Below are 13,128 nucleotides of genomic sequence, written 5' to 3'. Positions count from 1 at the left end.
AATTATAAAACTGAAAAGAAAAAATTATTAAATATATAAGTTACAAAAATTTAAATATAGAATAAACAATTTATTTTTTCAAAATAATAATTCTTCTACTAAATTTTAACTCTAGTCTCAAAACACACTTTAGCTTAAAGGCAGATTTTTTTTAAAAGAAAATAATAGCTAAAATCATTAAATTTAAGTTTATAAAAGATTTGATAAAGAATTATGTCAAGAGGAATTAATAAACATGTTTAGGGATGCTAACATTCCCTTTCGATTTGTAGAGCGTTCCACTTTTATGAGAAACTCAAATATTTTGCAACTAAAATTTAAATTCAATCACATCATACATTATCATGTAATATTGTAGTTAAAGAAAAATTACACTTAAAAGAAGTTTATTTCTCTACACTAGAAAAAAATTTGTCTCACTACTTATACATCGATTTAATGTTATTTGACGGATCACTCATTGATAATGATTAAAAATTAGATAAATAAAATTTGAATTTTTGTCAAATAATAAGTCATATAAGAGAGATTATGACTAAATTTGTTGAGTTATGCTTGAATGAATGTGGGTTGAAGATAATAGATAGTCCTTTATCAAATGTCATAAGAGTTCAACCCTAGAATAAAATATAATTGTCTTGAAATAACTTGATTTTGAAAGATGACTATATTCAAATGAGTATATATTCTAAACTTAATTGTAAGCTGTTGGTTAAAAATAATTGATATTTTGTTTTAAGAATTCGTGTTGTGACGATATTGTCTCATTCTAAATTTATGAAACATGGACTAGAGATTAAGACATTTCATAGTATATAAGTGGGTGCAAAAGTCACCTTATAAGTCGATAAATCGATTTTATGATGTTGAGTTAGGTTTTGAGTTACCTTTTAGAAATTATATAATTGAGAATAAATAATATTTTTTAGAAAATATGGTTAGATTTGTAAATTTCATTTTTTTTAGAAAATATAAATATATTTACATCTACTAACAAAAATCCTGCTCAGCATTACCGCGAAAATTAAAAGGTTTGAAAACTGAAAAGCACAAAACCCGAAGTTAGGGTTTTCGTTTTCCGTTCACCCACGCGCCGTTGGAGGAGGGAGGTGGCACCGGTGTTGGGACCGAGAAGAAGTTGTTGAATCTGCGAGTTGTGGCAAATTTGGTTGGAGAGAAGGGATTTGTAAGAGTGCGTTTGTGAAGTGGAATTCAGAGCTAATTCCGGTTTGTGGAGGAGGTAAAGGGCGCGCTAGTGGGACTCCTTGGCTTGGTGGTGGTGGCGGAGATTGAGGTTGACGGAAGAGAGACTGGGAATTGAGGTTTTGTTGTTAATTTGAATTAATGGAAGCTGCGGCGTGGTAGTGATTCTCTAGCAATTATAAAATGTGTGTTCTGCAATCTGGGGAAAATCGTAAACCCTATACTTTTGATTATATTATGATGTTCTTGCATTCTTTTGGACTATTAAATTACCATTTTGATAATGAGAAGCGCTTTTGACAAACTTTCCATACTGCTTCACTCTTAAAGCATTGATATTGGAAATAATTTGTATGAGTTCATCAACAGCAACACCACGATGGTGTTTGCGGGAAATTGCTATTTCCTTTCCCAGATTTTATTTGGATGAAGTTTGATGAATGCATGAGCTTAAGCACAAATATTGCCACCAGTTGAATTTGTTCAATACATTATATTATATATCTGGACCAATTCCTTGCCCCTTGCTTGCTCAGTGTTTTATTTGATGTTTGAATTATTGCAGTTAACATAGGGAAGACGAAAATTTCTGGGTTGGATTTTGGAGTAGAGGAAGATGAGGAGACTGAGTAGAAAAAGTTTTGATATTTTATAAGTAGTTTATGTCCATTAAGCTACTGAAATGAAGAGTGAAAGGGCATGATTTGAGCAAATCCTGCAGAATGTTGTTTTGTAGAAAGGTATGAATCTGTGGCTTGCCCAAAAATTCATCCTTGATTAGAGACAACATGTGTGTTCCATTCCCAGGCTCTCTATATGTCTTATCTTTTCCTTTAAATTGAATGATTTAAGTTCACAATGGAATATGCTTCATTTGAATGGATAAAAGATAGAAGCCGGGGAAATTTATGATGATGAACACTGTTAATTTATACAACCACGGTTTTATACAAAATGAACAATTGATAACATTTACAACTCCCAATGATAATTTTGTAATTGATTGAGTTTAATGACTTAGAGACACTGTGAATCATAGTTTTACGCTATTAGCCAACTAATCGTGTATCGGAGATGATATGATCTTTAAAGTGGGTATTATCATCGAAGCTAGCTAACTTATATAGATTTGTGAAATTGTGATTAGTTCACTATGTAAAACTAGCTTTTCATTAAACTGATTTTATACTTTAAAAATTCTCTGAAAAAGCTATTGTTTTCACATTGTGAACTTTGGTTTATAATGGACTTGATTTTTATGTTTTTTGGTTTTATTTTCTAGGAAAAATTGACACCCCAGGAATATTCTTCTCATGCAAAACTATAACACTGAGGGATTTGAGTACTAATGCACTAGCTGGGGGTACAACTGCTTGCATAGGTTTGTGATAAACTCAAACTTCATTTTTTTCTTGATTTGTTAATATAGATACTTTAGCTTTAATTTTGTTCCATCCTTCATGAGGGGTGAGTTGATGATGTTCGCTATATCTTGTAATTTATTGTATTAATTTTTGGAATAATGGTTCTGTTAGTATTATTAACTAGGGTCTGTTGTGTCAAATTTCCACTTGGAGACTTTGATCCTGGATTCGTTTTCAATGTAATTCCCTAAAGATGAACAGTGCAGTATAATTTGGTTGATTATTTACCGGATGCTAGACCATTTGTAATGCCAGAACATAAAAGGAAGCTGCTATCTTGATGACTTGGGCGTGATGGATAGGCAAACCACACATCATTTAGTTCTGCTTCCAAGTCTTGATCACGACAGTAAAAGACATTAAGTGTCAGTTCTCATTCATAGAAAAAAAAAATTGAGCTGTAAAGGGATATATTTAATTTATGAAATGGTTCTGAAATTAGCATTGTACAATAGAAAGGGTGAAAAATGTGTATGAATCTTGGATTTTCACCCTGTCTCAGGCATTCATTCTCTATATTATAAAATTTCACCTCTCTGTAACATTTAAAATACAAGGGTAACTTCTATAAAGGCATGTTTGATTCACTTCGTACTTTGTTTATATTATTTAAAACTATTTTCTAAAACAACTCTACCCCGGTACTATCAATTTATAATCTAATATTTGTTAAGTTTTTGAAAATGGTCTCCAAATTAAGTGTTTTAAAAGCAAATAACATAAACAGCAAGGAGATGTTTTCTCATCCTCTTTTCTTTTCTATCTTTGTCTAAGCGCTTTTAAAAAACATTATAACTTTTGATAATATCCATTTCTTGTTTCACTTTTCCAATTCAGTGTTTTTGTCAATTATGCTCAGTAGTTGTGATCAGAAAGGACTGACGGGTTGAAATCGGCAGGGCTTATGCTCTGTCTGATACGACCCAAAAATTGAATAGTATTGATACTGAAATATGATTAACTATAGGTGAAACTTCTGTTACAATATAGAATTAGGGACAACTAAACCATTGCTGGGGCAGAGCTCCTTACTAAATGAAAATTGAAATAAAAATATTCCCTTTTATGTGGAAGAACTCCTTCACTCAGCCTAGCCAGATATTTTTCACTCAAGCATCCTCATACCTCTCATTCTGTTACCCTCCTTCAAATATAATCATCCTCTCTCACCCCTAGCATGATCCTCGCATCTCCCTCTCCCACTCCTTCTGCCAGCTATGCATTCTCTTATACTCTTGTTCTCTCGTCTTCCTCTCCCTCCAATTCCATCCCACTGTAGCCACTATTCTTCTTTATTTGTTAACTCATAAAATGCAAGCCCAATAATGGGTTACCCTTCACCATATCTACATTGGTATTTGTAGTCATCCACTTTGCTTTCCTATTACCTATATCTTTCTTCTTGGTAACTTCTAAATCACAGTATTTATATAGAGCATTATTTCCATGCTCGAGTTAGCACAGTTACTGAATTGAAGAAAATATTTTTCATTGTCATGTACATATAACATGTTAGCAATAGGAAGTTTGTATTCATGCCAGACAAAGAAAAAGTTGCTTGAGTACTCTTTGGTGATTGAAATAGCTATGTTTATGAATCTTTCCAAACCCACTTTTGGTAGTCTTCAGTCATCGGAGATTCAGAAATGTTACTCTTTGTAATTTTGCAGAAATTTGTTCCTCTGGTTTTAAGACTGACACACTTTGCCAAACTTTAAAGTCAATGACAACAGTTCTTTGATCAAACATTGCACAGATGGGTGACAATTCTCTTGTTCCACAGATGATAGAAAAAGTAATAATTGATCAGATAGTAAGTTGACACATTTTGTTGAGTTTTCTTGTGTTGACATTTTTTCTGTTTACTTTTTCTGGTGCTTCCTTAGCTCATTTAGAAACTTTTTAAAAGAATTATTTCTCATCCTGATTTTGTACAACCGCTGCAAAAGTCTTCTTTGGGCAATAGTGGCTCTCTCCTGAGAATGCTTGTTACAGTGGATTCGAAACCTACTATACTTTCTGAACAAAGCATTGTCACTCTAGGCCATCATCTTTCTGAATATCTAATGGATAATTTGCAGGCAAGTATGCTTCCAAAAACTGACTAGCCATGAATAAAAAAATGAACTATGTTGTTGCCTACTTGTCTCACTTCATTCTTTTGGATATCCCATATCACACTTTACATTAAAATTAATTAACTAATTGTTTTTTCTGTCCTTAATTTTGTTTTGGAAGTCAAAATGTCTAGAATTTTTGTAAAATACTATGATTGATTGCTACAATATCTTACTGTATAAAATAAAATTGACAACTTCTAAAAAAGAAATGCAGAGTCTAGCAAATTGTCCTCTGGCCATTATTATATCAAAGGCAATGGTGGAAATGGAGTCTAAAATGTCACTACTGCTCAGATGATTGGTTTTGGTTTCTTTCCTTTGTTGTCAATTGTTTTAGGAGTTATATAACAGCAGATATCAATATCACAATTTTAACCAATGTGGAAATTCATTGAGAAAAATGACAACATGACTCTTCTATGGGTGCTTACCCTCCCTCCTACCGAGCTTGGGCTAGGTTAGATTCTTTTTTATCTTGCATTAATTTAACTTTTTATGGCTTAGCATTCCATATAATAAAAAGTTGTGGGTATATAGAACTAACGACAGATGAACCTCAAGGGTATTCTTTGTAACAAATAATGAAGATCTTTTCATTTTCTCATTCTGGTCTAAAGACATCTGTCCAAGATTATATTTGTTTTTTCTTTAACAAGAATCTCTATTATGTTTTCTAATCTCACTATATTAAGTGCTTGTAATTTGACATCTTTTTATTTCATAAGTCTATCAGTTTTAATTTTTGTTGACAACATGAATTGATTTATTTGTTATATATGTGTGTGTATGCATATTCCTTCTTAGATGTTTGCTAGAATCCTAGTATGTTTTTTTTATACTAGTGAGTGCTTCTATTAATTTTGGAGTTTTCTTATATTTCATCATCTAAAGCAATGGATCTTAATTTTTTTTATATGAATTTATTTTAGTACTTGGATTATAGATTTAACTGTACAACAGTGCATCCGAGAAGATGATGAATAGGTTCCTTTCAATTAAGTACCATCATTCTTCTTCCTTGATTTTTCTTGTTTGACCGGTCCAAAGTTATGAATCTTGTGTCGAAGAAAATGCGATAAGCTATATCTAAAAGTAGTTTGTTATCAATGTACAAAGAACTTCTTGAATAGGGTCAATGCTTTTACTTCTGTACTTTGGTTGATGTTAAAGGATTCTAAATTTATACAGATTATGTCTTTTTGCAAGGAAAACGTTGACAACCTCGTACATCAAGTGTAGACTTTACCCTAGGGACAAGAACAACTAGAACAACTATTGATTGTTATTTTGAAGTTTGCTGTTCACAAGTATACTTATCATTCCATTGGATAATTTCAGTATTTTCTGATTGTCTATACACCATTGTGTGGATAGTTACATTCTGCACCAAATACATGTGCTCATTTAGCATTAATCCATAGTATGATATCACCTCTTTTTTTACTGCCTAAAATTCAATAGAGTGCTTATTACATGTTATGTCACATGTAGCTTCTAGGAAGATATGAAACAAATCACGTCGTAAGATTGATGAGTTAGTGTAAAATGAGCCATTTTAAGAGGTGAGTAGGTTCAAATAAGTTGGGCGGCCAAGTTTGTTGTTGGTTTCAAAATCCAATCTATGCATCTATTTTAATTTGGCTATATCCATTAGAAAAATTTCATGGACATAACCTATTTAAATTTTGGAGCTGAAGGGTACCTTTAGATTTAATTTCAGTATTTGTCCTATTCTTAGGTGATGGCTGTTTCCTTCCAATCTTTTGTATTGTTTTCTGAAAATTTTGAAAAGAAAAACTCAGAAGGGAAAAGCTCAAAGTCATGGTCATGCTCTTTAGAATGAGTCATTTTGCCATAATAAGATAAAAAAAAGCAGAACCAAAAACTGAGTTAGATTCTTATGACATTCAATTAATTCATAGAAATGGCAAGAAAGAAGTACATGTGATTAAATAGTGATTTGAATCTATTCACAATGCAGCCTCTCCGTTCCTTGTTGCAGCACCTTGACATTAGTGAAACAAGGTCCAATCAGAATTGTAGATGCAACAAACTCAAAAATTTTGTGATTGTCAATGAAGTTTATATCTGAACAAGACGAATAAGTTCATCTCAGCATCTGCAAGATGCTTTGAAGCACCCTTGCATTGTGAACAGGACAAATAGAATACAGCTAATGTGGCCTACTCAGATTCATAGATTAAAATAAGAATAACTTATATGCAAGTTAATTTGTACAAAATTCTACTTTTTTACAAAATTATCCAAAACTTGCATAATACCAAGAACTTCATAATGAATTTCAAGAAAAAACTTGAAAAGAAAAAGGTTAAAAGAACAATTTAAACAGTACCCTCAATTATAAAGAACAGTAGTGTACAACATTCTAGGACATCTGCAATCTGATGAGTCTGAGAGAAAAAATCAATAATCATAATGAAAAATTCGCATAACTAGGACGTCAGATTTCTAATTTCGTATTTTTCTAATTTATTATTTGCTCTACCAGATCATGCAGATAAATTGACTGGTCTGTGGTCTGCATAACTTCATTGAAAAATACAATATTTTTCTTATAAAGTTACTTTTTTTTTTATATATATTCTTAAACTAAAATTTACTGAAAATTAAGCATAAAAACATTATAATCATTTAAATATTGCAAATATCAGATGTTGGAGAAACACAACTCCTAACCTGCAAGTTCAGTGGAGCTGTGAATACTCATCCCTATGCATAATCAAGTGTGTGAAGTAAAATCTAAGTGAAGAAAAAGAAAATAATAGAATGTTACCTTCTTCCATGGTGACTGGAATGAATTGAGAAAGAAAGAAAACCACAAAGACAGAGCCATGGTATGAAGCAAAGATTGAACAGAGAGCTTCTATAGTTATATCTTTTATTCACTTCACCAATTCTTGCAAATTTTAAGAGCGAAACATAACATACCTTCTTTGTGCAAATCAGTTCCTCCTTTATCTTATGGTAGGAATGACAAACAACAAGCAATGTATTTATTAACATTTTCTTTTACTAAAATATGAACTTGTATTAATATGATTTAGTAATATTTTATTAAATATTAAATATATTTTATGTTGGTATTAGTTTTTAATAATATTTTTACATATCAATACATAAGGAATGTTGTTCAATTTATTTAGTAATATTTTTTTAATAATAAAACAACATTCTAAATCTATTACTAATTTAGAAATAAAAATATTGTATTGATGTTACAAAAATTATTGTATTTTTTGTTTTTAAAAAAATCCTTAAATAACACTAAAAAATGAATGGAAAGAATATTTTAAAGAAAGAGATGAAGAAAAAAATGGTGAAAAAAAGGTAATTACATTATATCCAACTATCTTTAAAATTACTTAATAAGTTTTAGAGACACTAAGACTATTTTCATGTAATCATAATTCATTATCTAAAATAAATTATCAACTTCCATTTTTTTTTTCTTTTATCTGAATCTATGTTCTTTGTTTTTTACATTAAACAAACCCTGTGTTTTCCTCTTATCTTTTTAGTATTTGATTTGATTATTTTATTTTTCAATTAATTACTCCATTAATGTCTTTATGTAGCTTCTACGGTGTTTAGTAACTTTGACTTTGGTTCTGCATGGCTGACTCACACGTGTCATCATGTGGATCAAGATTAACACGTGTCACGCATGATTTCAACCCTTCTTACGTCCTTAATTGTGATTATAAGTAACTATGGTTGACCAACAGTGACGGTTCACGAAACTTATGTAAACACAGTTATATTTTTCAATTTCTAAAGGGTATTTATGTCAAAAATTAATAAGGTACACAAAACAATACCATGCTTACATCATTAAAATTAAATGAAACAAAGAAAATAAAAAAAATATTTCATAATGTTTATGATGTGATGATGTAATTATACTCTAGTTTATATAATTTCACATTTATGTGTTTATCAATTTACATTTTTGAGATATGTTTTTCATATTTTAATTCAAGATCTAATGAGTTAATTAGTGTCTTATAAATTTAGACACCAAAAGACTCTCATCATATTCAAGTAGTTGTATTTTAGTATTTTTTAAAAATTGTTTTTTATTGATGTTTTCTTTTTCAAAATATTTTATTTTATATTTAGTTTCCAATTAATATTTTTATATTGGAATATATTTTTTAAAAAATTAAAAAGATGGTAACACACTTCAATAAAACTGGGCCATAATAAATTTCACTATCTTAGAGTAATTATTATTTTTCTTAATCTACGTACAAATTTTAAATGACAATAAATATGGAATGGGGAAAGTATACTGGTTTAGTGGTATTTTTTTTTCTCTTTTATTGTCCTTTAAATTTTTTCATTTTCTTATTAATTTGGTTCCAATTATTGTAAAATTTTGATTTTATATTAATTTAATAATAAATATTAACTTAAGTGCTATATACTCCTACCTCAACTTGTATTCTCTTTATTAAATATTAAATTTAATGACATATAAAAATTAAATATAAACTAATAAATAAATTAAAAATATGTAATTAACATAGTAAGAGAATTAAATTAATAAAAAGTAAAAGGTTGAGTAAAGAGAGTAATAAGAAAAAATTGCAATGAAATCAAGTATATATATTTTTGCTTTCATTAATATATCTTATTAACTATTGGTAATTTTAAAACAAAATTTTAATAAATTTAATAAATAAACAAATAATTTTTTTTGTTTAGTCTATGGTTTAATGTTCTAATATAATATAAATCTTGCTATTACAATGCATCCTATTTTGAATATCAGGGTGATAGGAAAATATATCTGATGCTTCTGTGTTCCTTCATTGAAGAGTGAGAAAAAAATAATTAAAACAATACATTGAAGATGTGATAATAATGCATATCCATTAAGAAAATAAATTATTATTATCTTTATTTTATAAAGATTGTACTTTAACATTTTTAAATAGATTAAAAGTAATGATAAATATTTTTTTTTCAATAATTAATTTCTAAATAAACTAAAATACAAATAATTTAATTGAAAACTAAAGCATCAAATAATGCTAATATATTATTGGTTGGAGTGATATTTATTAGATTTATTTCCCTTAAAACAGAGACAATTTCACTGAGAATATTGATTATAAATATTTGGACACTAAATATTATGGATGCTAAAAAATAATATGATTAAAAAGAGTTAATTAATTTATTTTTTCAAAAATAAAAACAAGATGATTGAGTTATGAATTAGCTTCCCTAATAGAAGCAGAATAATGAGTTCCTTTGTTGAGAGAAAGATTAACACAACATGGTTTACAGCCACACAGTCAACTCACCATTCATTACTTTCATTTCTTCACTCATTCCTAATCATTCTTTTCAATCTATAATACTTTAACAACCAATAATAATAACAATAATGCCAAACATTTTCTTTATATTCAAAATGTTTCATTGTGTAAATTTTTATATTTATTTATTTAATAGAATAAATAAATAATAATAATAATAATAAGTAGAAGTAATAAATAGTACAGGAGGAGAAGGGAGGGTATATTTATTACTCACATCTAACCCCCAAGTAGGGTCAATAACTTAACCATAGATTAGAACCAGGGTTAAAAAAACAAGTGGTTAAGAAGGGACAACCACATTATCAACAGTCCTCACTCAAAAACATCATCAACATCTTCTTTTTCTTTCCTCTTCTCTTCAATTTTCTTCTTCATCTTTCTTCCCTTCAACTTCAACAAGAAACATTCATAACCTTTTTTTTTTTTTTTTCTCTCTTCAATTTACTTTTCTCCGCACCCAACATAAGCAACAAGCTCATTTTTAAGTTTGGGCAGCACTTTTCATGAAGCCGTCACAGAAAGTGAAGGTTTTGGTTTAATTCTTGTGATTATTGTTGTTATTAGAAGGATGGAGATAATAACACCAACGCCGCCGCCAACAACCGTCACTGCGACAAACGCAGCCGCCAAATCGCCGGAACTCGACATCGAGACTCCGACCCGGATCCACCAAGCCGCCGGAAACTCGAACCCGAGTCCAAAGCCGGTGTCTTTCTCCAACGGGGTCTTGAAGCGCCACCATGCAAACCACCGCGCCGCCGCCGTGGTGGTTTACAAGGAATGCTTGAAGAACCACGTGGCCAGCTTAGGCGGCCACGCCCTCGACGGCTGCGGCGAGTTCATGCCGTCGCCGGCGGCCACCCCCGACGACCCCAGCTCCATCAAATGCGCCGCCTGCGGCTGCCACCGTAACTTCCACCGCCGCGAGCCAGAGGAGCCGCCAATTTCTCCGGCGACGCATCATGTCCTGGAGTACCAGCCCCACCACCGCCACCACCCTCCTCCGCCTCCGCCTCACCGGAGTCCGAACTCCTCCTCTCCGCCGCCGATCTCCTCCTACCCCTCCGCACCCCACATGCTCCTCGCCCTCTCCAGCGGCGGCGGCCTCTCCGTGGCGCCGGAAAACACCGCCGCTCCGGCCATGGCGCATCACTCCCGGAAGCGCTTCCGCACGAAATTCAGCCAGGAGCAGAAGGAGAAGATGCACGAGTTCGCCGACAAAGTGGGGTGGAAGATGCAGAAGCGCGACGAAAACATGGTTATGGAGTTTTGCAACGAGATTGGTGTGGACAGGGGAGTCCTCAAAGTGTGGATGCATAACAACAAGAACACCTTGGCCAAAAAAGACAACCTTAATGGCAACTCTGCTATTGTCTCTGCTAACGGGATCAACCATGTCGCCAATGTAAACAAAGCTACCGTCATCAGAAGCAACGTTAATGGCCTCGAACACGAGCACGGTGCTGGAATCAACGGCAACACCAACAACGACCACGACCACGACCACAACCACAACCTCAGTTCTTCTCATGATGTGAACGAGTACGAGAATGACAGTGGAACAAACGGTGGTGGAACAAATGGCTCTTCTTCTTCTTAAAAAAAATGCAAAAAAAAAAAAAATATTGAGAATAATCATATGTTTAGATGATAGAGTAATTAAGAGGTGGTACCGGTTAATTACTTAATTAGTCGTTTTTTTTCTATTTTCATTTAATTGTTTAGTTTTGGTTAATTAATGAGATGATCACCTTCTTGACATGGGAGAGATTTGGTTTTGATGATACCCTTAGGGAATTTAATTTTCTTGTTTCACTCTGCTGCTTAGTTATTGTAGTTAAATGCTTAGTATTAAGTAATAATGATCACTACTTCTGTTATTCTCTCTCTCTTTTTTCCTTTTCATCTTCTCACTCTCTCTCACTTTTGGCCTTTGGGATTGGATTTGCTTTGTGTTATATATTCTGTTTTAGTGTTCTTTTTGGGTGAGAAGATGATGATGATGATAGGGTTAAGAATTGTGCACTTTTTTCTCTTTCTCCAGTCACAAATGGAATAAGTAATTATTGTTTTCTTCACATCTTGTGTCCGATAGATAGAGGCAGAAAGTGTTAAGGGCGGTTCTTAATTGGTAACAATCTTCTTATTCTATTACATATTCTTCTAAGAACAAAGCTAATAATCAAAGAAGCATTATACTATATTGTGAGATTTTGGGTAATCTAATCCAAGTAAGGAAAAAAAGTGTACTTTGTGGTGATGTGGGCAATGATTATTTCAACACAAACCTTGTTATCCTCTTAATTATTCTCCTTAATCAAGTGTTGTTGTTGAGTCAACCTACAAATATGCTAAAAACAAGAGGGTAGTTAGTTTCCTTGTTTGAGTAATGGTTTTGGGAGAATCCTAATCCTACTTTATAAAGATAATGTTATTTAATAGTGTTTGTAATCTAAGTACCCATTTTTCTTATGCAAGTGCATGTGATCTTGGGAAATGTTTGTACACTCTTTCCTTTTAAGGCAAGTAGATGAATAGCACTTTATCATTAATTAATACTAATAATAATAATAATAATAATATTGAGTAGCATAGCATGTATTTAAATAATGGAGAGAAAGATAAAGATTAGTGAGAGAGGGACAGGTCAGAAGGTGTGGTGTTGTTGTGTTGTGTTGTGTGTACCAGCCTTCACATTATGGGTGCATTTTGTTTTTGGTAAACCCCTTTTATTTAATTTATTATTTTATTTCACTTGTGTGTTGGGTCCACCATGCATGAATTTTGGTTTTGGATTTTGGTGATTGATGAAGTCACTAATCTTGTTTTGGTGTTGGGGTCATGGTGCTCCTAACAACCCAGGCATGGGCTTGTCCTAGGCCTTTAATTGCCCCTTAAAAACAGGGATATTTATTATTATTATTATTATTAATAATAATAATTTTTATTTTTGTGGAGTTCATGAAGAATGTTGTATCAATTCCCCCACTAAATGAAACAGTAATAATGCACTGTTTGAATTAGTAGTGT

General features: G+C 31.9%; 1 protein-coding gene and 1 long non-coding RNA gene across 2 annotated transcripts; both read left to right on the top strand.

The window, feature by feature from the left end:
- Positions 1–996: 996 nt before the first annotated feature.
- On the top strand, positions 997–3,217 carry LOC137836901 (uncharacterized). The gene is made up of 3 exons (XR_011085350.1): positions 997–1,388; positions 1,769–1,943; positions 2,486–3,217. It is a non-coding gene; the product is annotated as an uncharacterized lncRNA (long non-coding RNA).
- A 7,182-nt stretch (positions 3,218–10,399) lies between these two features.
- Positions 10,400–11,978, top strand: LOC137836900 (zinc-finger homeodomain protein 9). The gene has a single exon (XM_068645681.1). It carries the CDS (start codon positions 10,667–10,669, stop codon positions 11,696–11,698), a length of 1,032 nt encoding a protein of 343 aa, XP_068501782.1. The 5' UTR covers positions 10,400–10,666; the 3' UTR covers positions 11,699–11,978.
- The last annotated feature ends 1,150 nt before the right edge of the window (positions 11,979–13,128 follow it).

This window comes from Phaseolus vulgaris, chromosome 4, assembly GCF_000499845.2.
Source record: "Phaseolus vulgaris cultivar G19833 chromosome 4, P. vulgaris v2.0, whole genome shotgun sequence".
Taxonomy (NCBI): Eukaryota; Viridiplantae; Streptophyta; class Magnoliopsida; order Fabales; family Fabaceae; genus Phaseolus; species Phaseolus vulgaris.
This window is presented reverse-complemented; position numbering and strand designations above follow the sequence as displayed.

What these genes read in the sequence shown, in the direction of transcription:
- LOC137836900 (XM_068645681.1), top strand. Translation starts at nt 10,667, where the DNA reads ATGGAGATAATAACACCAACGCCGCCGCCAACAACCGTCACTGCGACA.